We start from the raw sequence: 18,191 nt of genomic DNA on the forward strand, positions 1-18,191 counted from the left end.
TTATATCACAAATTTATTAATATTTACTTAAAACGAAATTTTAAAGAGTCAAAGGAGAGTCTAAGTTTTACAAAAAATCCTGCAGAGTTCCCCTTATAACTAGGACCTACCTAACCTGGGACTTACCTAACTTGTAAAGTGATTTAAATAACACTTCTAAAGGTCATAATTTCACATCCACAACTTAACGACAACATATGGCCCCTCATAGGCCATTCAAAACAGTCAATACTCATAAACTTGAAAAATTATGTTGTAGTCCCTAAAAATGATATTCTTTAAAAATCACTCAAACGAGCTCTAAAAATTTTAAAATATTTTCCCGTTGTCTTTAACAAAGTTATAAAACTATTGCAAAAGGAATTATAATTTTCGGACTACCCACGAATATTTTATAAATTTTTTTTTTAAAGTCCGACACTAGGTAAATAAGAGAATTTGAGATTCGGGTTTACCTATGCTAATTCTGATGCTTGGAACATGCTCGAGGCATTTGAAAATAGTGGGGAGGACTGCAATTTCGATCCGATCCTGAAATGGCTCTAGAAGCCTGTCTGCCTAGCTTGAAAATGCAGATCTGGGCACTAGTCAAATTTCGACAAAACGTAGATACCTACGTGAGGCCCACAACACTAGGAGTTAAAATAAAATATTTATGAAATTAAATAAGCTTATTTAAAGCTCAAAAAATCATTGCGAAGTCTATGGGACCCACTGAATTTTTCGTATCGAAAAATTTTAAAATTTATATTACCGCAAAATCCTCGTCAAGTGAGGTACGCTGGTACTCTCGGAATCTCCGTAGGGTTCTCAGTTTGGGAGAAATTTAGTCTAAAAATCTAAATGGGCTAAAATTTCCCGAGCTTAAATCGGACAAACTGCTAGATGAAATTTGTGTTCTTAGTGTCTATAGAAAGCTCTCGAGGTGTAGATAATGTTTGGAACAAGACCCAGTCCGATTGGTAGTCGGATCGATCGAATTTTGATCGGGAAGACCAAAAGTCACGCTGTGTATGGAGGCTTCTTTGGGTGCGTTTTTCAGCGTCTTGGGGCAGTCGGTGAGGGGGAGGTGCCCAGGTAGTACTCCGGCAAGCTGGGGAGGGTGGGGTGGTGGTTGGCTGATGCGGGGAGGAGAGAGGAGAGAGAAACGAGAGAGAAAGTGGACTGAGAGGGTGACGCGCGAGGGAAGAGAGAAAGAAAAAAAAGAGGACCGATCTGATTCTATTAGTCCGATCCGATTTGGTTCGATTCGGTTGATTCAATTCAAAATATCCAAAATTGAAATTTTACTCTGTCCAGAGACTTAAGACGATGCCTAAAAATTCTGAAAAAATTTTAAAAAACTAAAAAAAAAATTTAGAATCTAAATATATTTTTGGTTTTATCACATGGTCTTTAAATTAATTTTTAAAAATTGATGAAATTTATTGTCTCTAAAAAATAAACTCGATTTTAAAAAATCAGAAAATTTCAAATAAATTTTCAAAATATTTAATAAAATAAAATATTAATATTTATATATAAAATAATTATTTAAAAATTTAGAGTATTAGATTTGCAGAATGTAAGAAGATTTTTTAGACTCTTTAAGGTACTTGTAAAGATAATTATAAATATCAGAACCTCAAAAGTCCTCCACAACTCAATTAAACAATCAAAACAGATTTCAGTAGTTAATCTATCATTTATGTTATCAATATTTAATTTTCACATATTACATTTACTTTTCAAAATCTTTTATTTAATTTTCAAAAGTCGTGTACTTACTTTTACAATCATTCAGTTAATAAAGATTTTTTTTTTTAATTCTTAGCACTCTTTGCCTTCTATTAACTGTGAATTGAGGAAGCTGAATACATTAGAGTCGATTCCTACGAACATTTGATTCAATAAGTCAGTTGCGTATTTAAGTAATATACTCAATATATGACACATTTCCAAATTTATATTATTATTTAGTCAAATTATTTTCTAAGAAAACAATATTAATTTGAAATGATCAAGTGGGGTAATAAATTGAACTGTATTTTTTTTTTCCATCTCTTTCTCGATAAAAACAAGCCATTTATTAATTTGCAAACCTAGCTAGTCTGAAGATGTAAATCAATGACATAGAACAGTTAATTGATTGAGTTAGGCTTGTTTGATTTTGTTTTAATCTCAGGAAGTCTTTTGAGGGAGTTTGATTATTATTTATTGCAAACTCGTTTACAGCCAAATTAGCTCCAAGATTATAAATATTTCCGGTTTATATATAACTACAAAAATTATTATCACAAAATAACTATTTTTCGTCACCATTTTTTTTAGTGTACTTTCATGCAGGATGGAAAAATCATTATTCATTTGATTAAATGTGATCATAATAATGCAATAGAAGCTGGTGGGAAGCTAGAAATGTATTTTTAGGGCCACAACTAAATAAATTAATGGATAAAAATATAGAAATTGAAATAAAAATATAAAATATTAAGAGATCAAAATTAAATATTGTTGATGTGCTAAATCTGCACCATGGGCTAGGCCTCACTACTAACAGTGATTCAGGAGAGTTTTGTCCTGAAAATGCGTCTCTGGAAGAGAGAAAGGAGACTAATGCTTGTAAGCGACCTAACTCCTCGACTTCTAATTGATGTAGGACGCTGAGTATCAACATAACCTCCCAATCGAGGGGCTTGGGAAGGGGCACATGGCCACGTTCCCACAAAAGGTTGATGAAATTCCAAGTGAACCACGTCAAAATGAGGCAACGGTAAGTTCAAAAGGCCACATCTGTCTCGCAAAGCATCTATCTGTGTATGCGTTAGATTTTGTCTTGCCCCTTTTGCTTAGCAATCACTAAGATGTTGCCCGCAAGAAATAACAATCCAGCTCACATTCAGTTCTATTATTCTGTAATTATTCTTCGAATTATTATTGCTATTCGAGGGAAAGTGCTCTTGTCAATGAGCTTCGGGTCGTTTTCGAAGATTTTTTATAAATTTTTTCTTGTCTATAATTTGATTAATCAGTGAAGGCTTTCACTTTCGATGATTTCTTTTATTAGATTTTTCTTTTCTGTTGCTGAAACAATGGCGGATTTTGCTGCTTGAAATCCATGTTCTAATATTGGATTTCTTGGATGGAGTAATTTATAATTTCTTATTTGAAAATTAGAAATTTATAATAATTTAATTTAATTAATTTTTTAAGTTAATTTTTATTTTAAAATAAAAAAATTTTAATTTTTTAATTTAAAAAATTATTTTAAAAAATAAATTTTAAGTATAATTATATAAAAATTTAATTTTTTTTTTCTTCCAAATAGTTTATAATTTTATAATGAACCTCTTTGCTAAAATTCTAAGCTATTACTGACATTAATTCCTCGGAGGAAGGCATTTAATTATAATTATCTAGACAAGACAGTTAATCATTCGATTTGCCATACCTAATTCATAGATTTAGTTTAAGCACTTTCTACGATTTTTTTTTACTGTTGATAGATTCATAATGACTACAGTAACATTAAAAATAAATTTAACCGGACATAATAAATGATAGCAGATGATAAATTCAGTTTAAATTTAGACTCTGTTTATTTTTTTAAAAAATAATTTATATATTAAAAATATTTTTATGAAAATTATTTTTTAAAAAATATTTTTATTATTTAATTATAATATTAAACTAATAGTATATATTTATATCGTGTTTGTATTTTAGTAAAATTTTAAAATTTGAAAAATCACTTTATCTTTTCAAAATGATTTAATTTTTTATTTGAATAGAAAAATATTTTTCTGTTAACTAATTTTCTAAATGCCCTAAATATTGAAAAATGTAAAAAATAAACTTAAATTCTTAATATTTTTAGTCTATTAATCTGAGCATATAAATTTATTTCAATACTAAATATATTCCAATATAATTTATACTCCTAATACAATTAAGATTACCACCAATGTGAAATGAATTTCTTACTCTAACAAAGATATAAATATGCTTTCTACCAAATATGAAATATATTATTATATTATTCTTTTTAAATATTTTTTAATAGCAAATACTAAAATCAAGACCCATTTTAAAAAAATGTGTGCTATTCTGTTCTTTTAAGATTTATTTGAAATAAATTATTTATAATAAAAAATTCAATTGAATTCTCATATCCACCATTATATTTGATTTATATTTTTTTTAAATAATTCTTTTTAAAAAATATATTATGCTAATAAAAGTAAAAAAAAAAAAAATGGCTTAAAAAGTCTGTAGTAATCTGAGCCAATAGGCCCACTCCAAATGTCCAACTTAGAACCAAGAAAGTTGAATAAAAAATAAGAATAAATAACATCATCATAAATAAGAGAAAATAGAAAAGAAGGATATCATTGTCCCAAATGTAAAATGAAATCCTTTTTAAATTAAAAAAAAAATAAAATTTTCATTTTAAATATGAGAATTTTTACTGCCCATTTCTCACGTACAAGAATAAACTTACATAAAACAAAGAAATAGCAATAACGTTCAAGAAATTAGTATTGATAACAGACAACATCATACAATAATTAAGCTAAGTGTAGATGTTTGGTGAAAAGTCAAGGGCAGAAAACCAATTAATAATAAAACCTAATCACTAGCTAGCTACTAGCTAATAGCTAATGTTTTCAACTGAATTCAAGTTTTGGGTGTGACCATAAGTTGGATCTCTAAGCGTATAGGGAACTTAATTTCTTATAAAAATTTCAAAGTAGGAAACCAAAAAGGAGAAAAAGAAAAAGTTGAAAAAATTTATTGTATTTAGTATTGAGGGGCCACCTAATTAATTGTTTTACTTTACCTTAGTGGAATCTCATCAGGACAAATAAGTGGAGTTGATGGCAAAAGGCTGCAGTAAAAGCTGCATAGTTCCCAACTATAAGTAATTGAAAATATTTTAAATCAATCCTTTATGAATTTTTTTTTAAAGAATTAAAAGAATGAAATTTAAATTTGAATTTGTTAGATGAATGATATATTTTTAATTATTTAACCAATTCAAGCTAAGCAATGAATCATGAGATTAACAACTTATCAATGCCTGTTTTGTATCATATATGAGACTGGAAATTTCAATCCTGACGCTTTTAATTCTTGCAAACTAATTGAGGAACTTAATTAATATCCACAAAATTAAGATGAACAAAAAATTTAAAGAAAGAAAAAGTTTTCATCCATATAAAAGCAGAGATATACATTGATCATTTACTTTATGTATAGAAATATAATTACTGAAAGGAATTAATTGAGCGTAGGCTCAAGTTTTGATTCCCTGTAATATACATCTCATTTTCATTGCTTAATTACAACCTTTTCTTCATCAAGAACATCGGCTACTAGACACAGAAATCTTCTTCTTCTTTTTTTTTTTTTTATTTTTTATTTTTTATGTGAACGACAGCAACAATAGAACCAAATTGCAAGCCACAACCCTCAGCCTGAGCTTACTTATCGGCCACTCTCTCACTGCCATTGCTGCTGTTGCCTCAGTTCTTTGTAGAACCTCTCTATAAACTCCTCGGCTTTCTTGTCCACAATACCATTGTCATCATTAACATCTCTTAATGGGAACGGTGAGTCCGTTATCCTCAGCTGCCTCACCATTGGGCTCCGGCCAAACCCCGGCAACATAGGAGATGCCTCCACCATCACCTCATTGTTGTTGTTGTTTAGCATCTCCAAAGCTAGCTTCACAGCGTTCATGGTTGGGACATCGTCATCAAGAGTTGGTGGCGCGTGGAATGCACATGAGAAGAAGTTATTATGGTGGCGGCGCTTGTTAACATGGAAGTGAAGTGAATACATGGGGGTATTACTGCAGCTGAACTCGTATTCGTGGGGTGGGGCAGGGAAAGAGATGTCACGGTGGTGGTCATGGTGGAACACGAGGTTCCCTATGGCTTTAGTTGCAATCTTGTTGCCGCGTTTAAGCATCATGTTGAGATCAACCAGAAGCTTTCTCTTTGATATGCCCTTTCGCATGAAGAAGATAACACGTACTGTTTCCCATATTCTTTTTGCTATCACTGGTAGATTTTGTTCCATTTTCTGTGATTTTGTGTAGAGAAAGAGAGAGACCATTTCTTTGTAATCTGAGAGAGAGAGAGAGAGAGAGAGAGAGAGAGGAGAGTTGTTTGGGACGAGAGAAAGAGAGGGGAGGTGGGGGAGTATATAAAGGGGGTGTTGGGAGGTGGAAGACAAGAAAAGGAGTGTACAATGCGTACTAGAACAACCTATGGGTGCATGGATAATTAGGGTTATTTTTGTGATTATATAATAATGGGTACAATCATTATTGATGGAGTAATGATCCAATGTGCTCAAGCTTCCGTGCGCTTGAGGAGGTAACCAATCCTCAATAAATCCAACGTATTGCAGGGAATTGGTTAGAGAAAATCAAAAGATGAAATGGAAATGGAGGTTAACATCTCCTTTATAAGTTATTTTAGAATATCCCATTAAATAATTCAGATTCATTATATACCTATATAAAATTACTATAAATTTTTGGGATCTCACAGTTTAACGAGAAAAGCAGAAAGCAGAGAGTATTCGAGTATGTGGTTACAGGTAAAGGGTAGCAATAAAGAAAGTTGATGTTCTGATAAAAAAAAGAAGAAAGTTGATGATTTTCAGGGCGCTCACAACTTAGAATTTAACACATGGAAGTCTCAAATCTCATGCTCATCCATATAACCAATGCAAGGAAATGGCTACTTTTTCTTTTCTTCGCCAAGGAAGCTTTGTTGGAGACAAAAGTGACAATTACCTCAAATCATCACCTTTCTCAATCTTAACCTCGACTTTAATGGTTTTTAGGATCAACTCAACTTACGAGCCAGGTGTTGCATTTGCATAATCCCACATCATTGATGGGATGATTCTTTAACTTATTATAACTAACTTCTTCAATTATATTAATATGCCATTGATTTTGATTCATCATTAAAATGATAATCAAACTATTTGAATGGATGATTATTCTCTACTCTCTCCAGCTTATGATGGAAGGAATTCGTAAAATTGATAGGCTTAATTCCTTTGCTTTGCCTAATTATTAATCATAATCATCCACAAATTAAAAGAGCACTATATACGTGTCGCTTGCTAAAGCAAAAATAAAGTTAGTCCATTATTTTTGGCCACTTAGAATGAGTTGCTATTAGTTAATTATTTACTCGTCTAAAGCAACATATTGATGTCTTAATCAATCAATTTTAATTTATTAATACTACAATTATATTTAAAATTATAAACTAATTTTAATCAACATTCAAAATTAAAATTTTATAGTTCTAAAATGATTTAATAGTTTTAAAATAATAAAAAATATAAATAAATTAGAGATTTGATTCGTCTACACTATAACGATTCTATACTTTAACAGCATATTTAATCTGTCGTTAAAATATAAAATTTACTGTTAATAAAAACTATCAATATACACTTAGCAACGCGTATAAACTTCATAATTTAAAATTTTTTACAATATTTTTATATTGATTTATAATACTAATATACGTTATTATGCATAACTTATTATCTAAAACACTTAGTCTCTAACCAAGTAGGCCTTGAGTCCGTTTTTGGAGTTGCTGATATGGTTGGCTTATGGTTGAGGTCTCACGTGGGCGTGTGCACGGTGAGCTAATCATTCATAATCCTGTGGAGTGTGTATGTGTATAAATTATATGAAAATAAGAATCTTATTAAAATTGTTATGATTTTAACAGTAGTTAATTCTTGTGTCTGACTTAGGTGTGCGTGTATTTTACCTCAATAAAAGAAAAAAAAATATCATGTACAAAATGATATTAAAAAAGCGTTATTAAATCTTAAATTTGTCGTAGTGTTTTTAAATTTATTTTTTAAATAATTAAATAAAAATTAATTATGATTAATTTTAAAATTGTACTTAGTGCATTTATTTAAATAAAACATCATTTTTATTATTATTTTTTCAGTGCACAGTACATGATACCTTTGATCTTGAGCTTATCTAATTCTCTTTCCAGTACAATTATTTTTTTTTCTTTATTATTTAGTTATCTTGAGCTTAATAATTCCTTTATAGTGGCTTTATATCCTCTAACTTAGTTACAGAATCCAACCTAAATCCAACACAAATAAAGTGAACTAGGAATTAAAAAATATTAGGCTTCTTTATCTCTTTTTATTAATTTTTTTCATTGACTTCATTTCTTTCTTTTTTACAAAAATTGTATATTTCAATTGCAATACCCTAAAATAATTTGATTTATAGATTATTGTTGCTCTACTAGGGCTCCACATCTACTCTTAACAAATATAATTAAATAATTTAATTAGGATCAACATTTGCAATTTAGAACAGGTTGATCTTATCCATTTTGGGCATGATTTTTTCTCATTGATTTACCCCTGTTTTAAGGATGTTTGCCAAGTGGGAAACATAAATCTGGTGCTTAACCCTTAAGCTATAGCATTTGAAGCTTTCATCTTTATTATGAACTTTAAAAAAAAAAAAAAAAAAAAAAAATTAATGAGAAATAATTTGATTTATAGATTATTGTTGCTCTACTAGGGCTCCACATCTACTCTTAACAAATATAATTAAATAATTTAATTAGGATCAACATTTGCAATTTAGAACAGGTTGATCTTATCCATTTTGGGCATGATTTTTTCTCATTGATTTACCCCTGTTTTAAGGATGTTTGCCAAGTGGGAAACATAAATCTGGTGCTTAACCCTTAAGCTATAGCATTTGAAGCTTTCATCTTTATTATGAACTGTAAAAAAAAAAAAAAAAATTATCAATCATCAACCAAATGTTTGGTATTCATGGCATTTGCTTATAATGTTCAGTGATGGGTTTGTTGGTGAAATTTTTGGCACCTTAAAAGGCCCATTAATCCTATGGTTCATTAATTGGGCCTAGATGGCCTGCAAGAATGTCAATCTATTTGATAGGATAGTTTTGACTTGAGTAGCTGTGGTTTCGTTCTATGGGGCATGCTCACGGACGACATATTTATGTTGAAGCCAATACTTGGGCAAATTGGCTTTCTTATTGGGTTCATCAATTTTCTTTCAGGCGTTCCGCAATTCATGATCTTTAAGTGTACCTTTTTCTTTAATGCATCGGGATCTTACTCCTTATTGGTATTGAATTTTAGAGTGTAAAATTATTTTTTTAAATAAAAATATTATTTTAAATATTATTAAAAAAAATTAAAAAAAATTATTTTATTATATTATTATTTTTGTGATTAAAATTAATTAAAATTAATTTTTAATTATTTATTAACACTCTCTAATCAATATATTTAAAAAAATAATTTTCTCAACAGCAGATTTAATAACAATACCAAATAGGTTCCTTGATGATATAGTTTTTTTATGTAAAATCTCCCACAAATATTAGAGATAAGCACTATTTAAATTGAATTGAATAAATTAAATTAAACTATCTTTATTTGATAATTCAATTTGATTTTAAGATAATTCAGTTCGATTAGATTCGATTTGATTTTACATTTTAAAAATTTTAGTTATTTTGGTTTGGCTCAATTTTAGAGAGAAAAAAATTAATTGAATCAAAGTAAACTGAATTATTTTATTAATTTTTAAATTGATTTATTTTTATAGTGAATTTATGAATTATATATAATTATATATATAAATTATTTAATTTTATTGATTAATAGTTATTAAGTTTAAAATTATATCAAATAACTTGAAAATAAGTATAAATTAAAAAATCTATCAAAATTAAAAAATTAATTGGTTCGAACTAAACTAAACCAAAATAAAATAATTTGGTTTGATTTGATTTTTTATTTATTTTAATTTGACTCAATTTTTAAAATATGATCATTTAGTTTTAACAATTCAATTTGGTTAATTTGATTTAAACCGAATACTCGACCCTAACCAACATCTTTTTTAAAGTAAAATTAATCTTTGATCATACTAATTTAGGTTATAATTACATTTTCAATTTCAATAATTTTTTTTATCAAGCAAGCCAACGGTTAAGATCGATGAAGCCCACCACTAAAACATGCACCAACACACACTTGAATATCACAACCACATATAAGTGGGCTAGGTTTTGTAGTAAACCCCACTGGAAGCCCATTGTTGTCATTTCATCTTCTTTCCTTTCGAATATTATTTCCGGAAATTAAATGCCTCTTAAATCCCTAATCTTGCCGTGCATGTCATCCTTATCAACGCTCTATTATCTGCCACGTAATTATGTCCAGATTTTATAATATTTTCATTCTAAATAGAGTTTCAGACTAAAATATCTCTCTCCCCGTCTTTCCCTGTAAAGCCAAAGCACTCAAAGCTCTCTGTCCCTCTCTGAGTTTCATCTCCCTGCGAGGCGATACCTAATTTCTTTTTGTTTCAATATTTCCTTCTTCGCCAATTTATTGCGCTAAAGATTCTTAATTTTTCTTGCATTCTGCTTCTACTCGCATTCAATTTCTCTGGGTGCTCTGTTCAGCTTTCTATTGCCTTCGATCATTGTACGGCTTGGACGCTATTTGGGTTTTCCGTTCTTGCGATCGATAGCGCAAATTTCTTGCCAACTCAAAGGTGCCGTTTGGATTCCGTTTGGTGTTTTGTTTCTTAAGTCGATCGATTGGGGTTGGCTGTGGAGCGCGGATTTGGCTTTGGGTTTAGGTGTGTGAAGAGTGAGGATTTTTATTAAAAAAAAAATTTACATTTTGTGATGAGAATCGTAATCAGAGAATGAACGATGCCGGTGCTGCGTAGCGGAGCGCGCAGGGGCCGGGGAGCAGCAGCAAAGCAACAGGCAAATCCGACTGAGGCAGGGGAGGCGATCGCAACAAGGACACGCAGAAGGCGCGCGGAAGCAGCTGCTGCGGGGGCTGCACCTAAAAATAATAATACTAACAACAATAACGATAAGGACCAGCAGCAACCGGTGGATGAAAACGTAGTTGCTGTTGCTGCAGTCGTGGCAGCGGCGGTAACGGCGAACCACGGGGTAAATAGGGGTGTAGAAGGGGGAGTGGCGGTTGCTGGTGTTGGCGCTATTGGTGGAGGGGCGGAAAAGAAGGAGGAAGTAGGAGAAAAGCTTATGGACGACTACGATAGTGGCGGGAAAAGTAATGATAAAGCCAATGCTGGTGAAGATGAGGGGAGCACTGCTCCACTTCCTGAGAAGGTTTGTTGAGTTTAACTTTGCATTTATGTTAAGTGAACTTGTCGATATATGTATATAAATATAGGTGCTTAATTGTTTTGGAGAGTTTTGAGTTTAGGTTTGATATTTGGGTGAAGGTTGCTGCTATGAGTTGTGTTTGCAATTTTAATGGTAGAAATTGCACTTCCTCATTTTTATGATATGGTAAAAGGAAAAAATTATTTATGTTTTGGGCTTGGATTTACAAACGGGTTGTTTGAGTGTTAAGTAGGATATTTTATTGAAGGATACATTAACTGATTTGGAATTGGAAGGGGTTTTCTGTACCTGATGGGGTGTTGTTGTTTGAAAAATATAGGGTTTTGATAGTAGCATTGCAAATTTTGTATTATATTTGTGCCGTTGTTGTCTGGGGATAGAGGATGTTAAATCAAGAATATGATCTGACTGTTTTAATGTGCGATTGAAGCCTGAATGTGCTGGTTCACTATTATGAGTCCCACTTTCGCCATCTCAGTAGGGGACCTGCAGATAAAGAAAGAATGGTAAGAGGCCCACCGGGGAGGATCCTTCCATACTCAAGTTGGAGGGGTGGTATTCTAGTAGAGAGAGAGAGAGAGAGAGAGAGAGAGAGTATAGAGAGAAGGTCTGAGAGGAAGGAATGTGTGCCCCTTTTCCTCATACCTAGCCCCATGGTTTCAAGTCATGATCACGTTCGCAGGTAACGGCCAGTACTATAACGGCCATAACATTAACAACTTAATGTTAATGGCATGGCTATATATTGGTAGATACAAATAAAACTAAAATGCACAACTATATAATAAACACAAATACATCAAATAAATATATTAGATCTATCATGTTTAGACATAGTTAGCATTAAATAATTTATAGCTAGAATAGAGATATTTAATGATGATCTTAGCTTAGCAAACAACAAGGGGGAAATTTTATAGAAAAATTTAGGAGAAATTTGTGTGAAAAATTTGAGAGAATATGAGAGAATATGAGAGATATAGCAGTTATGGAAGAGAGAATACATAGATAAAGAAAATAGAAGCAAAATAACACTATTTCCATGTGATTGCAATAAAGAAATAATTAAAGTAATGGCCGTTACCATTATGTAACAGTAAATAATGGCCGATACCATTACGTAATGGTCATAACGGCTGTTACACTTACACCTGCAACTCTAGGCCCTTCCAAAACTTGTAAATAATGTAACGGCTGTTATTTGAAACCATGCTTGGCCCTATTTATAGGAAAAGTAGATAATAGCATATTCTTGGGGTATTCATTGGTGGGGTATATATTTTTTTAATGAAAGGGGTATATATTATATGTGAGTATTTTATATTGTATCAATGTGTGTGGTTATGTGTGTTCTTGTTGGTTATGTAGAATCTTAAAAGAAATTCTCTTATATTTTTATCATTATCTGCATGCATTGATCTTCTCAGATGGTAGTTAATCTTTAGTTTTCCTTCAAAAAGGCTTACTTTAGGCATACTTGCCTTTCATAAGTGTATGTGGTTAGACAATATATCCTGAAAGTGATCACTAAATAGCTTGTAACAACTTCATCTCTAACTCTATTCTCTAGGTGCAATATTTCTTTTGGTAAATTTATGATTTGCTTGTAGTGAAACTTGAGTGAATAGGTGTAATATTTCCTTTGCTAAATTTATGATGTGCTTGTAGAGAAACTGGAGGGAATAATCAATTTATTAAACTATTGCACTTAAAGTGTGCTTAATGGCAGCTTGCGTTTATCATTTTTGGTATTGCAAGTGGTACTCACGTAACGCACCATGGGGTTAGCCTATCTTGGTTGGTTCTAGTATTTCAACCCCAATTATTGGCCAGTTTTTGGAATGATGATTTGCTAATTTTATATGCTGATCATTGAACATATAAAAGTTAAGATCTGTTACTGATGGGATAATGCCAAGCAGTTGAACCAAGATATATCATGCACTCTATGTTTATACATATTGACCTTTTCATGAATGTGAATCTATATTGCAATAGGGGATTGGTCCCCTGCACTTGGTTGACTTGTAGAACTGAATCAAGAAATTTAAGATTAAAAAATGGAAATTTTAGTTTTTATGTCTTGCTATTGTAGAATAATGTGTAGTTCATTTAAATGATTAGAAGATAGAGGGATGGGTGGGCGGCAGGTGGGCACAGGATAGCAACCATGGTCTATTGTAGGTTCAAAATTCTATTGATTTGACTATTGCAGTTTACTGTGTACAATTATTGCTAGCTATTTACTGTTATGACATTATTGAGAATTATGAGTTAGAATTGTGACAATCTTAGACATGAGACTGCTTGTTTACATGATTGAATAGCTTTATGTGATGTAGTTATTTGTTTCAGGAACTAAGGAATAACAGTTTAATTGTTGAATAACTATAAAAAGGTTCTATGATGGTGTCTATACTGTATCTGCTATAATTTTTTGAATTCAGAATAACGGCTATAGTTGCCTTTTTTTTTCTCCCTTCCTTTAAAGATGACTTTCCCGTTTCAGAATAAGTACTATATTGGTGTTCTTTGTTTTCATAGGCTTAGGTACGCTATGTCTTTGTTCATTCTGAATATGAAACTTAAAAGCACTCAGTACATTATGAGTCAATATAATTTGTTAATATAAAATATTCTTAGATGAGTGTACTGTTTGTCCCCAACAGTGTTCTTTGAGCACATACAGTGTATATCCTTTACACTTGGTTAATACATGCATGTTTGGTGTTTGTGTTTCTCTGCTACTGGTACCAAGTGTGTTTCTTTGTTATTCTCCTTGGTAGATTATCCTGTGCATTTGTTAAGTTTCAATGTTTTAACCAAAGTAACAAACACTTCATTGTCAGTCTCTTATGTTCCTTAATGATAAAGTTTTAAATTTCAATTCCTTGGTTGTGATGCCACAGGTTCAGTTTGGCGGTTCCCCAGTTTACAAATTAGAAAAAAAGTTGGGCAAGGGTGGCTTTGGTCAAGTGTATGTTGGTCGACGCCTTTCTCCTCTTACTTCAAATGATAGAACTGGACCTGGAGCTGTAGAGGTATTGCAGTTACCATTTCATGCTTGGATTATTGTGTTCGGTGTTTGTTCATTCATGCTTCTACTTTGTTCACTGCCTGGAACATTTGGATTTTAGGTGGCCTTAAAATTTGAGCATAGAAGTAGTAAGGGATGTAACTATGGACCACCACATGAGTGGCAAGTTTATAGGTGAGTATGATTATGCTTTTCATGCTTGGTTGTTATTGTTATACGTTATTTTTCTTTGTTTTTTTAGCTGGAGTAATATTTCTGAAGCAATTTTATTTTTTTTATCACTTGCAACAGCTTTCTTGGGGGCAGTCATGGAATACCACGAGTACACTACAAGGGTCGACAAGGTGACTACTATGTCATGGTATGCTATCCTGGTTTTTATTTTTTTTTTTCTGCTGGTTTGGGATTAGTGGAACTCCATTTCTATAATAACTTACCATTCCCTGTCTTAACATGTTTTTTTTCTTGGAAAACTTTTATGCATGTAGGTTATGGATATGCTGGGGCCAAGCTTGTGGGATGTTTGGAATAATAACTCTCATACGTGAGTTATATTTCTCAATTTTTGTGGCTATCTATCGTTCTATCATTTTGTGCATTTGTTGAGTTTTTTTTTTTAAATATATTTATATGCATATACAGAATGTCCACTGAAATGGTTGCTTGTATTGCCATTGAAGCAATATCAATATTGGAGAAGATGCACTCTAGAGGGTAAGTTTTTGGGTTGTGTATGCTGTTTCTATATTATAACCCCATCCGTGGATGTATTTTGTTAAGGTTGATTTGGTTGGTTTGAGGGCTAATTATAGGATACACCGGGAGTACACCGGGAGTACTATAGTGCTCCCTTATATACAAAAAATCAGTTATTCTTATTTTTAGAAAGGTGGGATCCATGTTTTTTAGGAAGGGGTGCATGAGCACCGGGTGCACTCGATAATCCCTCTAGTTTGAGGGCAGGCTGAGGGATGAGACAAGTGTCTTTTATATGTTTGTATTTTTGTTTAAAAAAAAAAAAAACTGTTAACTCTCAATGCTACACAAAATTTTTGCAGTTATGTTCATGGAGATGTAAAGCCAGAGAATTTTCTTCTTGGACCTCCAGGAACTCCTGATGAGAAAAAGTTATTTCTTGTTGATCTTGGATTAGGTAATTGGTAATTCAACTTATTTTTATTTCCCCTTAAATTATAATGTGTGCATGACTATATTCACTGCTGACCCATTATTTAATGAATAATTTTGTGCAATCAGCCACCAGATGGCGAGATACTTCAAGTGGTCTTCATGTTGAGTATGATCAAAGGCCGGATGTTTTTAGGTATGGCTCTTGTAGTTATTGGTATTAAAATCTCCATCTTAATTGCTGTGCCTGCCATTGTTAATCATTTATTTAATTAGTTGCTCTGTGGTTGATGATTCTTTTATTCTGACAGAGGAACAGTTCGTTATGCTAGTGTGCATGCCCATTTGGGAAGAACAGCTAGTAGAAGAGATGATTTAGAATCGCTTGCTTACACCCTCATTTTCCTTCTCCGAGGTCGTTTACCTTGGCAAGGATACCAGGTTGGTTCTCATTCTTAATACACAAAATCTTGTGCCGCCTGCTTTTCCAGGCCTCTCTTTGCATAGCATACACTTGTTGTTATATGTATCATTGTTTGTGTATAGCATTATTATTATTATTATTATTATTATTATTATTATTATTATTATTATTTTAACATCATGATGTTCTTAGGGAGAGAATAAGGGCTTTCTTGTCTGTAAGAAAAAGATGGCAACATCCCCAGAGGGTCTCTGTTGCTTCTGTCCGCAGCCTTTCAAACAGTTTGTTGAATATGTGGTGAACTTGAAGTTTGATGAAGAACCTAATTATGCAAAATGTGTTTCCCTTTTTGATGGGATTGTTGGTCCAAATCCAGATATCAGGCCAATTAACACAGAAGGTGCTCAAAAGGTACATTAGTTTGTTCCTTTTTTTTCTTTTTATTTATTAATGGCTTATGAGTTGGAGTTTATTTATTGAGCCATTGAAATTAGCTTTTGGTGTACTTAAACTTTGTGAAAAGCTAATATGTGCTTCAATTCTTGTGAAGCTTATTTATCAGGTTGGTCATAAGAGAGGTCGGTTGTCTATGGAGGAAGAAGATGATGAACAACCAAAGAAAAAGGTTCGAATGGGCATGCCAGCAACACAATGGATTAGTGTTTACAATGCTCGTAGACCTATGAAGCAAAGGTATAAACCATATGCATAAAGTCCTTGGTTATGGTCTGCTGTTATGTTTTTAGCACTGTTTTGTTGATATAATCAGGCATTTTTCTTGTTTGGCTTGCATTATGAATCTCTCTTAAATTTTTGTAAAAAATGGAATAGTGTAAAATGGGAGCCCCTTGTTGACTTGTTGTTTCCATTTCTTATTTAAATCTTGTGGTGGGGTCACGCTCAGCTTGATTTCTTTGTTTTGAAGTCATATAATTTATGGAGTCTCAGAAGCTTCTATCACGTGCTTTTGTAGGTATCACTATAATGTGGCTGATGCAAGGCTTGCCCAGCACATTGAAAAAGGAAATGAGGATGGCTTATTTATTAGCAGTGTAGCTTCATGTCAGAATCTGTGGGCCCTGATTATGGATGCTGGTACTGGTTACACTGCACAAATATATGAACTATCACCACATTTTCTTCACAAGGTACATACTTGTCTTTGAACTACTTTTAAGTAATTGTCTTCTGTGGTTATACTGAAAATGTTTTTTAGCTGTTATTGTTCTGAATGTGCATAATAACTATGTAACTGAATGTTTTGGCCTGTGTGAAGGAATGGATAATGGAGCACTGGGAGAAGAATTATTATATCAGTGCCATAGCTGGAGCTGCTAATGGAAGCTCATTAGTTGTTATGTCTAAGGGTTAGTCAAGCTTAATAAATGTTTGGTTTGTATTTGATATATGCTTAGTTTTGTTTGATAGATTTTATTCCGTTTGAGTTCAGGTACTCAGTATTTGCAGCAGTCGTATAAAGTTAGTGATTCATTTCCTTTCAAATGGATTAACAAAAAATGGAAGGAGGGCTTCCATGTTACTGCAATGGCCACCTCGGGGAGTAGATGGGGAGTTGTTATGTCTCGTGGTTCAGGGTTTGCACACCAGGTCATCCATAATGTTCAGATACTATATCGCATTGTATTCTCAGGTAGACAAGGCGAGGAAAACTGACTATTTTGTGTAATTAATTTCAGGTTGTTGAACTTGATTTCCTTTATCCTAGTGAGGGCATACATCGTCGGTGGGATCATGCATATCGTATTACAGCAACTGCAGCAACTTGGGATCAGGCTGCTTTCGTTCTTAGCGTGCCAAGAAGGAAACCGCCAGATGAAACGCAGGAGACGCTTCGAACTTCTGCTTTTCCCAGTGCCCATGTCAAGGTGAGATATATGCTTATTATACATAGAATCTATCTTTGTTATTGATTTTCCTGTATTGATGATTTGGGATTGGTCTTGCAGGAGAAGTGGGCAAAGAATTTATACATCGCATCAATTTGCTATGGGCGAACAGTCTCATGAGTGACACCTCTCTCACTCTCATCTCTCTCTCTCTCCCTATAGTTGTGTGGTTGAGAAGAGAAAACCGTGTACTCTGAAGTGGCATTGTCTAGGCTGGGAGAAATTTTGATGATAAATCTCTTTCTTCTATCAATTGTAATCAAAATATAGAAGCTCTGGGTTATGCCTGTCATTTATGTAAAATTTCTCCTACCAAAGTCTGATCCGGCAAAGCCTTCCGATGGGCATATTTTTTCAACTTTTTGTACAGTCTTTGAATAATTACACTAGGTATGACATCTCGTAGGATTCATGGTCCTCTTCTTGGATGATTGATTTTGGTTTAGTATGGAAGTGATGGTTTTTTGTACCTTACCA

General features: G+C 32.5%; 2 protein-coding genes across 3 annotated transcripts; one reads left to right on the forward strand and one right to left on the reverse strand.

Moving 5' to 3' along the window:
* Window positions 1–5,481: 5,481 nt before the first annotated feature.
* LOC110637197 (uncharacterized) lies at window positions 5,482–6,063 on the reverse strand. The gene has a single exon (XM_021787194.2). It carries the CDS (start codon window positions 6,061–6,063, stop codon window positions 5,482–5,484), a length of 582 nt encoding a protein of 193 aa, XP_021642886.2.
* A 4,245-nt stretch (window positions 6,064–10,308) lies between these two features.
* On the forward strand, window positions 10,309–18,188 carry LOC110648057 (casein kinase 1-like protein HD16). Of its 2 annotated transcripts, none has more exons than XM_058149019.1 (16): window positions 10,309–11,200; window positions 14,128–14,259; window positions 14,356–14,429; window positions 14,547–14,616; window positions 14,744–14,799; window positions 14,898–14,969; window positions 15,314–15,408; window positions 15,513–15,579; window positions 15,695–15,824; window positions 16,000–16,218; window positions 16,370–16,500; window positions 16,781–16,955; window positions 17,084–17,174; window positions 17,258–17,415; window positions 17,505–17,693; window positions 17,775–18,188. In XM_058149019.1, exons 1-16 carry the CDS (start codon window positions 10,769–10,771, stop codon window positions 17,832–17,834), a joined length of 2,151 nt encoding a protein of 716 aa, XP_058005002.1. In that variant the 5' UTR covers window positions 10,309–10,768; the 3' UTR covers window positions 17,835–18,188. The 2 variants fall into 2 exon arrangements, with proteins under 2 accessions (XP_058005002.1, XP_058005001.1); XM_058149018.1 differs by having other exon boundaries at window positions 10,310–11,200; window positions 16,358–16,500.
* The last annotated feature ends 3 nt before the right edge of the window (window positions 18,189–18,191 follow it).

The sequence above is a fragment of the Hevea brasiliensis genome, chromosome 6, assembly GCF_030052815.1.
Source record: "Hevea brasiliensis isolate MT/VB/25A 57/8 chromosome 6, ASM3005281v1, whole genome shotgun sequence".
NCBI classification, from domain to species: Eukaryota; Viridiplantae; Streptophyta; class Magnoliopsida; order Malpighiales; family Euphorbiaceae; genus Hevea; species Hevea brasiliensis.

Coding starts and splice junctions, on each gene's coding strand:
- LOC110637197 (XM_021787194.2), bottom strand. CDS start 6,063: ATGGAACAAAATCTACCAGTGATAGCAAAAAGAATATGGGAAACAGTA.
- LOC110648057 (XM_058149018.1), top strand. CDS start 10,769: ATGCCGGTGCTGCGTAGCGGAGCGCGCAGGGGCCGGGGAGCAGCAGCA. Junction 14,800..14,897: donor TGGAATAATAACTCTCATAC/GTGAGTTATATT, acceptor ATGCATATACAG/AATGTCCACTGAAATGGTTG. Junction 16,956..17,083: donor CACCACATTTTCTTCACAAG/GTACATACTTGT, acceptor GCCTGTGTGAAG/GAATGGATAATGGAGCACTG.